General features: G+C 53.7%; 1 protein-coding gene across 1 annotated transcript in view; it reads right to left on the bottom strand.

Annotated features, from left to right (window-relative positions):
- MPPED1 (metallophosphoesterase domain containing 1) overlaps positions 1-8,590 on the bottom strand; it is a gene marked incomplete at its 3' end in the record, with an annotated part of 61,671 nt that extends 53,081 nt beyond the window's left edge. Inside the window, exon 1 of the mRNA XM_079714139.1 lies at positions 8,316-8,590. Coding sequence (XP_079570265.1) covers positions 8,316-8,539 — 224 coding nt within the window. The 5' untranslated portion in view covers positions 8,540-8,590. The remainder of the gene's footprint in view (positions 1-8,315) is intronic.
- Between the last annotated feature and the right edge of the window lie 3,756 nt (positions 8,591-12,346).

The following is a 12,346-nucleotide window of genomic DNA, read 5'->3' as shown; positions in this document are numbered from 1 at the left end:
ATATCTGTTCATTTACTGTGTGTGTATCTGTGCTTTAGAATCACAGTAAGATTTTTTTCACCCCCCGAAAACAGTTTTCACCCCCTTGGGGGGTGCTATCCGCCCCATCAAGGACGCATGGACTGAGGTCCACCATCCAGCTGGAAGATCCGACTCTCTGGCACTGTGCAGAGACAGCACAAGTAGCATCCAGGGAGAGCCACGAGTGAAGGGGGGAATTTCGTGGGAACTTGTGAAACAAAGCACTAAAGACAGGCAGCAATTTTCCAAAACTATGAGATGGTCCGATTGGGTTTAGAACAAGGGCTTTCCAAGGTCCTGTAGGAAAACAGCTCTGGAATCAGAAGACCAGGCTTCAGATCCAGATCTGCTGCCCATCACTAATGTGTAACCTTAGGAAAATGTTTGGCCTTGGTTTGCTCATCTGTAAAATGGAGCTACATCATTAGGCAACAATGTTCAGAAAATTAAAAAGCTGCACAACTGTAAGTTCTTGGTCCCTGGGAGCCTTCTCGTCTTACAGATGAGGACACTGAGCAGGTGGCCCCCCCAGTTCAGGGCTCTCCCCGAGAGCCACACTCTGCCTCCTCAGCTGACTGGTTTTGCCAGGCTCAAAACTCTGAAAAACAACGCAATGACATTTCGACGAGCTGCTCTCTCCAAATGAGTATGCCGCTCGAGGAGTTGTGTTTAAATCTAATTATGCGCCAAACCAAAAGCGGTACCATATCAGTTACATAAATACTTTTAAAGACATCTTTCTAATTATCTTTTTTTTTCAGACAAAATACTTCAAAGAAACGTAACTAACACCTTACGAGGGACGTGGGTTCAGCATGCTAGTGTGCAGGGAGCATTAGCAATGCCCCATCCGCCGCAGCTACAGCGTCACATCGGCCCCTCCACGTCACCAGGCCGTGGCGGGAGGGGTTCGCGGGGCACCTTTCTGGGGGTGGTTAAGTCAAGTTAGAATCCCAGCAGGTCAGAGTTGGACCCGACCGGGGAGAAGAGGAAAAATCCCTGAGTCTGATGATGGCAACAGGAGGGTTCTGGAGCCCTTCTTCATCCCTCTCATGCCTTCATTCCTTCATTCATTCCCTCATTCATTCAACACAGCACATCCTGAATGCCTACTGGGTACCAGCCCTGAGCCCAAAGCTGGGGAACTGAATGAACCAGGCCTGATCCCTGACTGATGGTGGAGACTCTCAGACTTGGCCAGGAAGCGACAATAAAGTCACAAGATTTGATGGGGCAACAGAGGGGCTGGGGGCCAGAGAAGGCCCTAACCTGGCCTGGGGCCCCCTGAACTTTCCAGGAGGAGGTGATGCCTGAGGTGGTCTGGAAGTTCAAATCTCCCTCCCAGTAATTCCTGCCTCTCCTCTGTCCACTGGGTCCCTCCCCCCACCCTATGTGACAGTCTTGCAGGGAGCCGGCCTGTGAATCCACCTGTCCGCCCCTAACACAGCTGATTGGACCAAGGCAGCCAATCACTACTGGGCTACTGGCCTGGCAAGGAACATGAGTGAGCCAATCAAATTCATTCATTCATTCTTTCTTTCTTTCTTTCATTCCCCCTCACATACACTGAGGTTGTGAGGACACCAAAAGGAAACAGAGAACAGGTCAAAGAGACAAAAAAAGGAGACACAGGGAGTGAGATGCCACCCCCTGTGAGTCACTCATGGAGGAGCCCTGAGCAGGTCGCAGTTCCCGCCATCAGCCAGCCAAGAGCACGCGAGTTCCACGGGCGCTAGTCAGGCTGGGCCTGGTGCTGGAGCCCAAGATCTTTAATTAACTCTGTTCTTACTTCCCTCCGCCCCGAGGCTTCTGAGCTCAGTGAGGACGCAAACCTAATAATCCCCAGAGAAAAAAACATAGCCTCTTATTTCCCCGCACTGTCCTCCGGCTACTTGGATTGTAACAAATGCTCAACCTTGAAATAATAACAACAGTAATGATATTGATGATTTCCATGGGTTGAGAGCTCATTATGTGCTAAGCGCTTTACATGCATCTGCTCTCTTCACCCTCACAATGACTGTCTGAGCAGGGCATTATGGGTGTGCCCATTTTATAGATGAGGAAACTGAGGATCAGAAAAGGCTAACTTGCTCAGGATCTCAGCTATGGAGCTGGTGGAGCTGGAATTTGAAGCTGGTTTTTGGTTCCAGAACTCACACCAAGATGGACTATTTCCAGGCCTTACTTCATTTCATTCAATCTATGGACAAATGCTTCTTGAGTGCCCCCTACATACCAAACACCTGCTAGGCACAGGACAAGACATCCATAGAGACCACCTCGTGCAGCTCCCAGAAACCCTGCCTGTGTTTAGAAGTGAGGAAAAGAGCAAGAAGAATGAAGATATGGAGAAAGAGAAAGAGAGCACACACAGGGTGGGAGGACTTGGCAGCATCATTTGAACCCTAGATCCAGCTATGCCTGAAGCTGGTCCAACCCTGGATTTCCTAGCTAATTATGTGAGCCAGTAAACTCTCTTTTACCCATAAGACAATTTGAATTGGGTTTCTGACACTTGCAATGGCAAAACCCTGGCTAACCCCTGAGTTCCACCAGCCCTGTAGAGTAAGTAACTGAGGCCTGGAAAGGTTAGTCCCACACCCAGGGCCCCTGCTAGTACGTTAAAGAGTAGAATTTGAACCTAGGTCTTCAGAACTGGAATTGAGGCATTTAACCTCACACCTTCTCGCGACTAGAAGAAACAAAGCAAAATGGTTATTTTCCAGAGTCGTTCTTCATGGACCAGAGAGAAGCTATGGAAACAAGTGTTCCTGGTTTGTGGGGGGCCAAACCCGACTTTCCCAAAGCATCTGCCTGCTGAGGTGGCCCCAACCAAGGCTCTTTCTCTTTCTCTCTGAGACCTACAACCTGTCACCACTCTCTCCAGCCTCACAAGGGATCTTCCCACTGGAATCCTGGTGCAGAATAGAGGACTCAGCCTCCGGCACCTGGACCCAGGCTGGCACCCCGGCTCGGCGACTTCCTCGCTGGGCCCTGGACTCTCCCATACTCCAGTCCAGCTCTGTAAGGTGGGAACCACCCACTCTCTCAGAGATGTTGTGAGAACTGGAAACCCCAATGAATGCCCCCTGCAGGCCATTTCCTGTGCCCTGGACCCCTTCTCGGTCTCTCTCTCCCCTAAGCCATTGGCTCCCTGGAAGTACAGCTCCTGGTAGCAAAAACTCATGTGGGCATCAGAAGCAGAGCCCCGTCCCCCCACTACTTCCTGGGGAAATAGGGTGCACTGAAAGCCAGGGGGTGGAGGGCAGAGGACTCGTTCCTTCAGTGAAGTTCCAAAACCATGTCCAGCCACGTAACTGGACACGAGCCGTGGCGTTCTAGAATGAGAGAGACCTCTGGCCCCCTCCTTTCATCCTACAAGTGGGGAAACGGAGGGCCAGAGGAGGGCAGGGACTGGTTGGCGCTGGGCCACACTGCCCAAAGCTCTTTCCACGAAGCACTGGCTCTGAGGTGACCTCCACCCCGAGTCCCTGTGCCTGCCCTTCCTCCCCACATCCTGGCTTTGCTTTTGCTGGTCCTCCAAGCTCCGGTGTTATGCCACCGCCCCCAGGAAGCCCTCCTTGACCTCCCACCACACTCTTCCTGGGGCATACACCCTGCCTCATCCTCACTCCCTTTTCTTTCCCTCCTCCTGTCCACTGTGCTAGGCTCGAGGGACAGCCCGTGCTGGTGGAGGGGACAGATGCTTAGAAAACTGTCCCAGAAATGAATGCATAAGCACAGGCTGAAGCCTGTGCCACGAAGGGGAAGCTCTGAGTGCTTAGATCGGGGTGGGGGGGCGCGTTAGGAAAGTCTGGGGAAGGGTCAGGGAAGGTGTCCCCAAAGAAGTGACACCTGGGTGAAATCTGAAGGATGAGTCTATGTTGTCAGGACAAAGAGTAGGGGAGGCAGAGGGAACAATGGAATGTCCCAGAAAACACGTAAAGAACAAATGTGTATGGGGGGTGGCTGGGAGGAATTGGGAGATTGGGATTGACACATATACACTATTGATACTATGTATAAAATGGACAACTAATGAGAACATACTGTATAGCACAGGAAACTCTACTTAACGCACTGTGGTGACCTAAACGGGAAGGAAATGCAAAAGAGGGCATATATATATACGTCTAGCTGATTCATTTTGCTGTACAGTAGAAACTAACACAACATTGTAAAGCAACTATACTCCAATAAAAATTAATTTAAAAAAAAAAACATAAATGTCCCAGAAACCAGAACTGCACCTGGAGCCCTTGGGGAGAGGGTGCAGGATGCGGCTTGAGAACAGAGTCCAGGTCAGGGCCTTCTTCCTGCCATGCCCCTTCGGCCCCCTCCCGGGGCCAAGGCTGACCCTCACTGTCTCCTGGAGACCTCTCAGTGCACAGACGGGCTAGGGGCCACCAGGTCCCTTCTGAAGCCTCCGTCTCACCTAGCGAGGGGATCGGTACTCCAACCTGGCCCAGAGGGGAGGGACAGGGACAGGGGGCCAGTCCCAGCCTGGTGCAGAGCAGTGCTCCCGCCCTGCTACATTCTTCAAGGACCCCGCACAGCCTGATGTGCTTGGAGGGCCTTTAAATGGGTTATTAGTCTAGTATCCGCCAATGGGACTCCTTTTAAAGGCCAGAGAGGAGTCACCATGCCTGGCACCAGCCCCCCCCAATAAGGTGGATCCCCAGGGTAACCCTGTCCCGCAGACACTGCTCTCACCTTCTCACTGAGCACCAGGCCACCCGTCCACCTGCCCACCCAGGACTAAGGGGCCGGTGCCTGGAGGGGCTCTCTCCCCAGACCACCGCAGAGTTCCTCGGCCCCCAGGGTAAGGGGTCTTCCGTCTCAGGACCCAAAACCCAGAGGCCCAGATCCAGACATTCACTCCTCAGGCAAAGACAGCCTCGTTACCGCCAGGGTCTCTGGGGGCAACTACATAAATCACAGGGCTCAATCAGAGGCCACGTTTGGACTGTCACTGTTGTTACTAAATGTAAATTGTGGATTTATTAAATAGGGCCCCCTCACTCCCTCACCCCAGAGACAAAGCCCGGGGTGGCGATAAATCACGTGTTGGGAAGTGGCATCCATCCTCCCACGTCTCCCTCAGTGGACACTCGCCATGGAAACCCACGTGCTTCCCTGGTGCGCAGGGTGTGAGTCCAAAGAAGGGGGGTGGGAGGGAGCAGCACCCCGCCGAGTCCCCATGCGACCGGGCTTCACCCAGCTGTGTGCAAAGTTGCCTTTCAAAGGCGGGTTGACCCGAGCAGGCAATGAGAGAGCTCTGGATGAGGAGTCCAGAACCAGGGCTCACTGCGTGCTCTTCCCAGGACCCGGCCCAAACCCCCAGCCTCCCCAGAGCCCCACTGCCAATAAAGCCCGGAACCCTGGCCTCAGGAGCAGGCAGCACAGAGCAGGCCAGGAGGGATGGCACGGGGCAGGCCGGTGTGCACCTGCTCCGCCCACACCAGCTGAGGGACCGCAAAAAGCCGTTAAGCTTTTTCTCCACAGCACTTATTGCTACCGGGATCCTATGCTATGGCACACTTCATGACTTTTACGACATATCCCACTGGAGGGTCAGCTCAGCGCGGGCAGGGCTCTGTCCCTGATCACTGCTGTGTCCCTAGAACCTAGCCCAGCCAGCGAGTACTAACAATACTGGACATCTGCGGCCTGGCCCCCCTCTATGTGGGTTCACCTACCTAATCCGCAGCATTACAATGAGCAGCATTATGTAGACGGGGAAACTGAGGCACCAAGAGACACCCAACAAACAAGTGGCAGAGCCAGGATTCAAAGCCAGGCAGGCTAGCCTGGAGCCCATGTTCCTAACTAACCAGTGTGCTGGGCAGCTGCTCATAAACACCCCGAGTGGACGGATAAATGGACGAATGAACAAATAACCCGCAGTTGTTAAATGGGGGCAATCTCCCTCCTCTCACCTGGTCATTCACTGCCCTTCCTCAGGGCACAGCCTGGCCTGTGGGGGCCCGCGTGGCTCCTGCCCAGCGCAACCTCCACCCAGCTGGGCGTTCCTGCACTTCCCAGCCACCCCCGGCTCAGACCCTGCGGCAACTTCTGCCTGGCCTGCTTCCTCCTCCGGGCCCCTCCCAACTTGCTGCCCTCACTCCTCCTCCTCTGGGTCTCAACCTAAAAGTCAGCTCTTCCAGAGGGTCCTTCCTCAGCCCCTTGGCCACCCTGTCTCCTGACTTCTGTTGCCCTCGCCCTGTTCTGGGACTGGGGGCTGCCCGGCGGGGGTGTTCTACAGGGCAGCACTGCCTGCTACTACTCAGCTGTATCTGTGGTGCCCGGGGGCCCCTCCTAATGGGTGTGCAGACAAATGGACACAGACACATACCCCACCTGCTCTGCCGGAGGGGCCCGGTGCTCTCGCCCGTCCCCAGTGGCATCCGGGGACCTCAGGCACTGTCACTTCCAGCCCAGGAGGATAAACCCCATCAACAGAAGAGCAAACCCAGCCCTGGGAAGGCCTTCCCCATGGCAGCAGCCCTGCCAGGCCTCAAGGTCCCAGAGACCAAGGAAGAGCGTGCCTGAGACCCAGGGCCTCCCATCCTGCCCAAATCTGCCAATCTGGCTCCAAAATGGGTACTGGGGTTAGTTTCCCAAAGAGAAATCTACCAAAAAATAAAGTAAGCAGCTACTGACAGGCCAGCCCTGCAGCTCCCACGGAAATGAATGTTTTCCAGAGCAGGCGCTGCTGGGAAGAGGGTGTTCCCGATGCTGGAACCTACCCCCAGGCCTGGTGCCCACCTGCCTTCCACAACCCCTTCGCCCATGAATAATCTCTCTGCACCCATCCTCTACAACAGAAGACCAGTCCCGAGGGAACCACACAGTAACAAGAGGCAGCAACCTCCCGACCCCACTTCCAGGCCCGGGTGTAGAAACCCCCTGGCTCCTTCTCTCCGTGGGCCGCGTGCCGCATTCTCCCGTCTCCCCAAGGGACAGCCGCTAATACCTCACGTGACCACTGCTCCCTAGAGACCGTACTCAAGGTCCTAGAGGAAGCTGGGGTCTGTGTCCTCATGGGGGCATCTGACCCAGCCTGGGGGTCAGGGGGGCCTGCTCTGAGCCCCAGAGCCCAGGAGCATCCCCATCACAGCTCTGACCTCCCTGTGCTCTCACTGGGAACTCGTGGGGCTCCCCCGTTGTCAGAGACCCAGACCCAGCACAGGGGCACCCCAAAGGGGCTGAGAGAAGTTTCAACAATGGAGCAGACGAATCTCTAAATTCTCAGATGGAGGCACGTACATACTTACGTCCACAGACATCACAGCAAAAGGATGCTAAGCGTGGAGAATGCCCTGGACTGGAGACGGGTGTCAGTTCTGGTGCCTGCCAGCTGTGTGGGCTCGCGTGGGTCACCTGTCTGGGCCTCTGCTTCCTCACCAGGTAAGCCCTGTGGTGCAGGGCTGATGGGAGCGGGCAGCGGGGACAAAGGAGGAGGAGGAGGTTCTGGCAACACCCGGAGTCGCCCAGGGCAGGGCCAGGAATTTATCCACCTCCACCCTGTGCCACCTGCACCTCTCCCGACCACTGGAAAAAAATCCAGGGAGCGGGGGAAAGGTTCTACCTGTGCACAGGAGTCCCAAGTCTATGTTCTCGCTGCGGCCCCACTGCTGGGGCACCCCTGGTATTTTCCATCAGCCCCAAATGGCAGGCAGCAGAATTCCCCAGTCCTTTTGGAAAGCACCTCTGCTTTTTCAACAGAAGCAAAGGGGGTCTGGGCAAAAGGGAGGGGCAGAGGGAAGAGAGGACAGCCAGGCCAAGCCCAGGGCCCTACCCTGCCATGGGGCCTGCAGCAAGTCCCGTCCCCGCTCTGGGCCTCGTCCTCCCCAATGGTACAACGAGGAACATGAATTAGACCAGGGGGTCAGTAACCAAATACCAAGAAGGGGCAGCTGGAACTCAGCCCCCTAGACATTGCCACGAGGACGTATAGGCCTGGGGTGGCCAGGACTTTGGGCTTTGTACGGCAAAGCCAGAAGTCTGGATTTTTATGTGCAATCACCTCATTTTTCAATATTTGTAAAACATTCTCCTGGCCAAATGAAACAAGACTCCAGGCCAGAATCGGCCCACAGGCCAGCACGCTGCAACTTCTCCCACATCCCTCCCATCTCAGAGCCTCGCTGATCTGGGGATTCCAGAACCGTTGCATGAAACGCTTGGGCCCAGAAGCCAGGAGGCACCCCGAGTCCAGGAGCCCACCCCGGACAGCCCTCACCACCCACACCTTCCACCCAGCAGTCCCATCGGAGGCGCCCACTCACATCTGCACATGCGGCGGCTGGAAGCGGCCCTGGTTGATGTTGTAGAAGGTGAAGGCCTGGGTGGGGTTGGAGCTGTACTCATCCACCTCGATGATGAGCCGGCTGTGCTGGTGCCTCCGAGCGGCCATCACGTGGGACTGGGAGAAGGCCATGCCCAGGCCGCAGGGCAGGAGGGCCAGGGCCTCTGCCTTCAGGACGCCGGGATCCCACCTAGCACGCCACATGGACCTCCGCAGGCCGCCCGGGCATCTCCCGCCGCCCGGCCCCGAGCCAGACCTGGGAACAGACTGAGGAGACGGAGCAGAACCGTGCGACAGTTAATCTGTTTGGGATTTGCTTTATTTAATGTCAGATGAAGATTTAGAAAGAGGGAGAGGGCGGGGGAGAGGGAAAAAAAAAACAACACAGTCGTACAGCTCAAAAACTCATTACAAATCTTTCCAACTCAGCAGTTTGATGAATATACTTTGGTAAAAAGAAAAGGGAAGGGAGGGAGGGGACCAAAAAAAAAAAAAAACCACAACGCCATGGACGGATGCATGCATGGTCCAACATGTTTAAATACTTAAGACTTTTTTTTTTTTTTTTGCCTTCGACAAAACCCCCCAGAGCCCACAGCGTGGCTGTGAGATGCGGAAGACAATGGCTGGTATTCTGGAAACAGGTAAGGTAAGTTTTACTTTTCGGAACTGGGGAATAGGAAGGATTCACCTCCAACCCCACCCGCTCCCCTCAGACCCCCCCCACCAACACACTCCCACACGGACACACCCCTACAAGCCCGAGCAGGTGGGGAAAGCACGGGCACAAATTCCTTCATCAACCACCATTTCGCCTAAAGATATCTTTTTAGCAGCGCCCGGATAAGGGATTTTCCCAGAAAGATTGCCATACACCAGCTCAGCTCAGAGGGTGGTCATGGTCGGGCGTTGGGTGGGAATCTACTTTAAAAAAAACAAAAAAAAACAAAAAAAAACCAACCTTCTCAAGTGCCTTATAAGGATCTCAGGAATTCTGATGTTCCCAGTCAAACCTTGAATCTACTCAAATCACAGCTTACAAATGCTATAGATATTTTTTTCATTTCTTTCATTGGAAAGTACAGTTTGCATTTGTAGTTACTAGATTTAAATGTCCCTTTTTGATCCCAACTCGGCTATGTGGAATCCTGGAAACGGAGGTCCTGGATAAGGCTGCATCCTACCCTGACACACACACTTGCCATGACAGCCCATGCTTCCTCATTAAGATCATCTTTTTTCTTGTTCTTTTCCACAATTTTTTAAAAAATTATATAAATAGGAAATGCCTCAAAGATTCGTTTTGTTTTGGTTTTTGGTCATTAAGACCCTCCGACGATTGTATCTGCACTTCATTTAACCAAGGAGAAAATAACATCATTTAAACTATTCCTGGACAGTCAGATCCCACTCACGTGAAAGGAAGAAAAATCCCCTTTGCTTTGCACATGGAAGAAGAATGGACACAGTCAGAAAACAAGTTAGATTAGGAAAATGACAAAAATTAGAGACTGGAGAACATTTTAATTAGGTGCAAAGGAGAAACGGATTATTAATTTTTTTAAGTCTCAACAATCATGCCCATACGAGGTGCAATAAACAGCAATATCCTTCTGCTCTCCCATCACTATCCTCCCCCCCAAAAAACGCATCCTGGTTCAGAATACATATCCCTCCTTTCCACTTGGGAAGATAAGGAGAAAAAAATCAGCCTTTTCCCTCCAGGACGCACTTGCTCCTGTTCTTTGTCCTGTTCGTTGTTTCTAATGAATCGGCTCCCCCATCGGACGCAGCGTGGCGGGCCTCCTAGCTGGGTGAGTCAGGGTGTCCAGGCCTCGGAGCCTGTGCCCGTCCTGTTTACCCCGGGAGAGGCCTCAAGGCAGCAGACGCCGAGGTCCAGGGCTCCAACAGCCCAGATCTGAACAAGAGTTTGAGGCCCAGCCTGGAGCTGACCTGCTGTGTGACCTTAAGCCAACTTCCTAATCTAAATCTTAGCTTCGTCTTCTGGGAAGTGGGTTCGATAATGGTAACATTGCCCCCCAGGGCAGCTGTGCAGGTTAAACGAATGGGAATGCTGAACACGGTGCCTGGCAGGCACCAAGTGCCCAGCTAATGTTCGCCGTTACTATTATAATCACTATTCAGTTCAATCGGGGACCTGTGTATGGAAGGCCTGCTGTGGGCAGGTGCTGCCCAGGTGCTGGGGCACCTGGGGTCCAGGGGTGTCCAGTGTGAGCAAAGGGGGCAGCTCCAGAAGCCCTGAAGAACTGCAGTTTTCTCAAATGTAAGCTGACTACATCAAGCCCCTGCTTGAAATCCTTACCGTGGCTCCTCTGATGAGGACCCACGGCCCGTGGGCCCTGCCCACACTCCAGCCACACAGGTCTGTGCCCAGCAGGCTCCAGTGCCCAGGGGCCTGTAGCTAATGAGTGCTGTGTGCTGGTTCAGAGCACGCAGTTCCAACACTTTCAAGGGGCCCCTTTCTAAGGCTCACCACCTACCTATGACATAGGTGTTCCAATACCCCCCATTCTGCAGATGAGAACGGTGTGTCACAGAGAAGTGAGGTCTCTTGCCCAAGCCCAGCACAGAGAGAGGGTGGTGCTGAGACCCGGACACAGGCAGCCTGGAGCCCCCTTGGCCTCCTCTCCATCTGGCCAAACTCACCCTTCACCCCTCAACAACGCCAGTATTTCCTCAGAGAGGCCTCGATCAGGGGTCCTCGTCCCAGGGTCACATGAAGAGCCTGGATGTCCCCTGGGGGCTGAGCCTAGGTCTCCCTCGCTCACCCTGGTACGTCAGATCAAGCTCCAGCAGCTCTGTGACCTGCCAGGGACTCTGATTCCTAGTCCACGAAATGGAGAGAAAATAGTACCCATGTCATACAGTCGTGAAGATTAAATGAGGTGACACATGTAAACTGCTTTTCACAGAGCCCAGCACAGAGTAAATGCCAGAAAATGTTGCTATTGTTGTTTTTATCATCATTGTCATCACCCCAGGGCCCATCACAGATGCTTCATAAATACTGAATTAGTGAATGTATGGATGCAGGGATGGATGGAAGGATGGAGAAATGGAGGGAAGGATGCAGGGATGGACGAAGGGAGGGGTGCGGGGATGGGGCCCTCCACCCATCCCTGCCCCCAAGGAGCGGGCGCCTGCATGCCCTGCAGCCAGGCTAGCCGCAGTAGGGGAGAACCAGTCTGCACCAGGGGACTCAGCCAGAAAAGGCAGGCTGCAAGGTGTCCCGGGAGGCACTCCGCAGTGAAATGCTGCATAAAGGGGTTTGCAATGGGCCCTGCTCAGAGAAATCAGGGAAACTGGGAACGCAGAGCCTTCTTTTAATACCCATTTAATATTTATGGAGCTGCAGCAGCGTCAGCCACTGTGCAGAGAACGCAGCCGATCCACAGAGGGGGAGCCGCGATTCCCAAACAAACGGCTTTGAGCTGGGAAGCATTTACACCTGGTCCACAAAACAACACAGCACGCAGGCAACGCGGAGGGTGCTGGGACCCACTGCAGGGGAGACCACCTGGGCTTCCATCCTGGCTCTCTGTCCAGTGGAATGACCTTGAGCAAGTCACACATCCTGGCTGGGCCACCGGGGCCTCCTCCGTGCCAGTGGGCAGGAAGGAAATGGGACTACAAAGAGGAGGGTGGAACAGATTGATTAATGCATTTACTTATTCAACAAATGTTGACCTTGGCCCTATGAGCCATCACCAGTCCCGATGCCACAAAGAGCAGTGAAAGAATCAACAGGTCACTGCCCTCAAGGAACCGGAGGTGGGGGCAAGAAAGCAAACACATAGGTAAATAGAAAAGATACTTCCAGATAATAATATGTACCTGGAAGAAGACAGGATGGGGTGATGCAATAATGAGTACTGGGGGAGAAGAGCGTTGTTACTTTAAATTGATGATCAAGAAAGGCCTGTATAAAGAGGTGCCATCACCTCAAAAGTGAATGCTGAGAGGGAGCCAGTCCTAGGAAAGAGAACCAAG

Source organism: Hyperoodon ampullatus, assembly GCF_949752795.1.
Source record: "Hyperoodon ampullatus genome assembly, chromosome: 11".
NCBI classification, from domain to species: Eukaryota; Metazoa; Chordata; class Mammalia; order Artiodactyla; family Ziphiidae; genus Hyperoodon; species Hyperoodon ampullatus.
The sequence above is the reverse complement of the archived record's forward strand: the minus strand, read 5'-3'. Positions and strand labels throughout refer to the sequence as shown.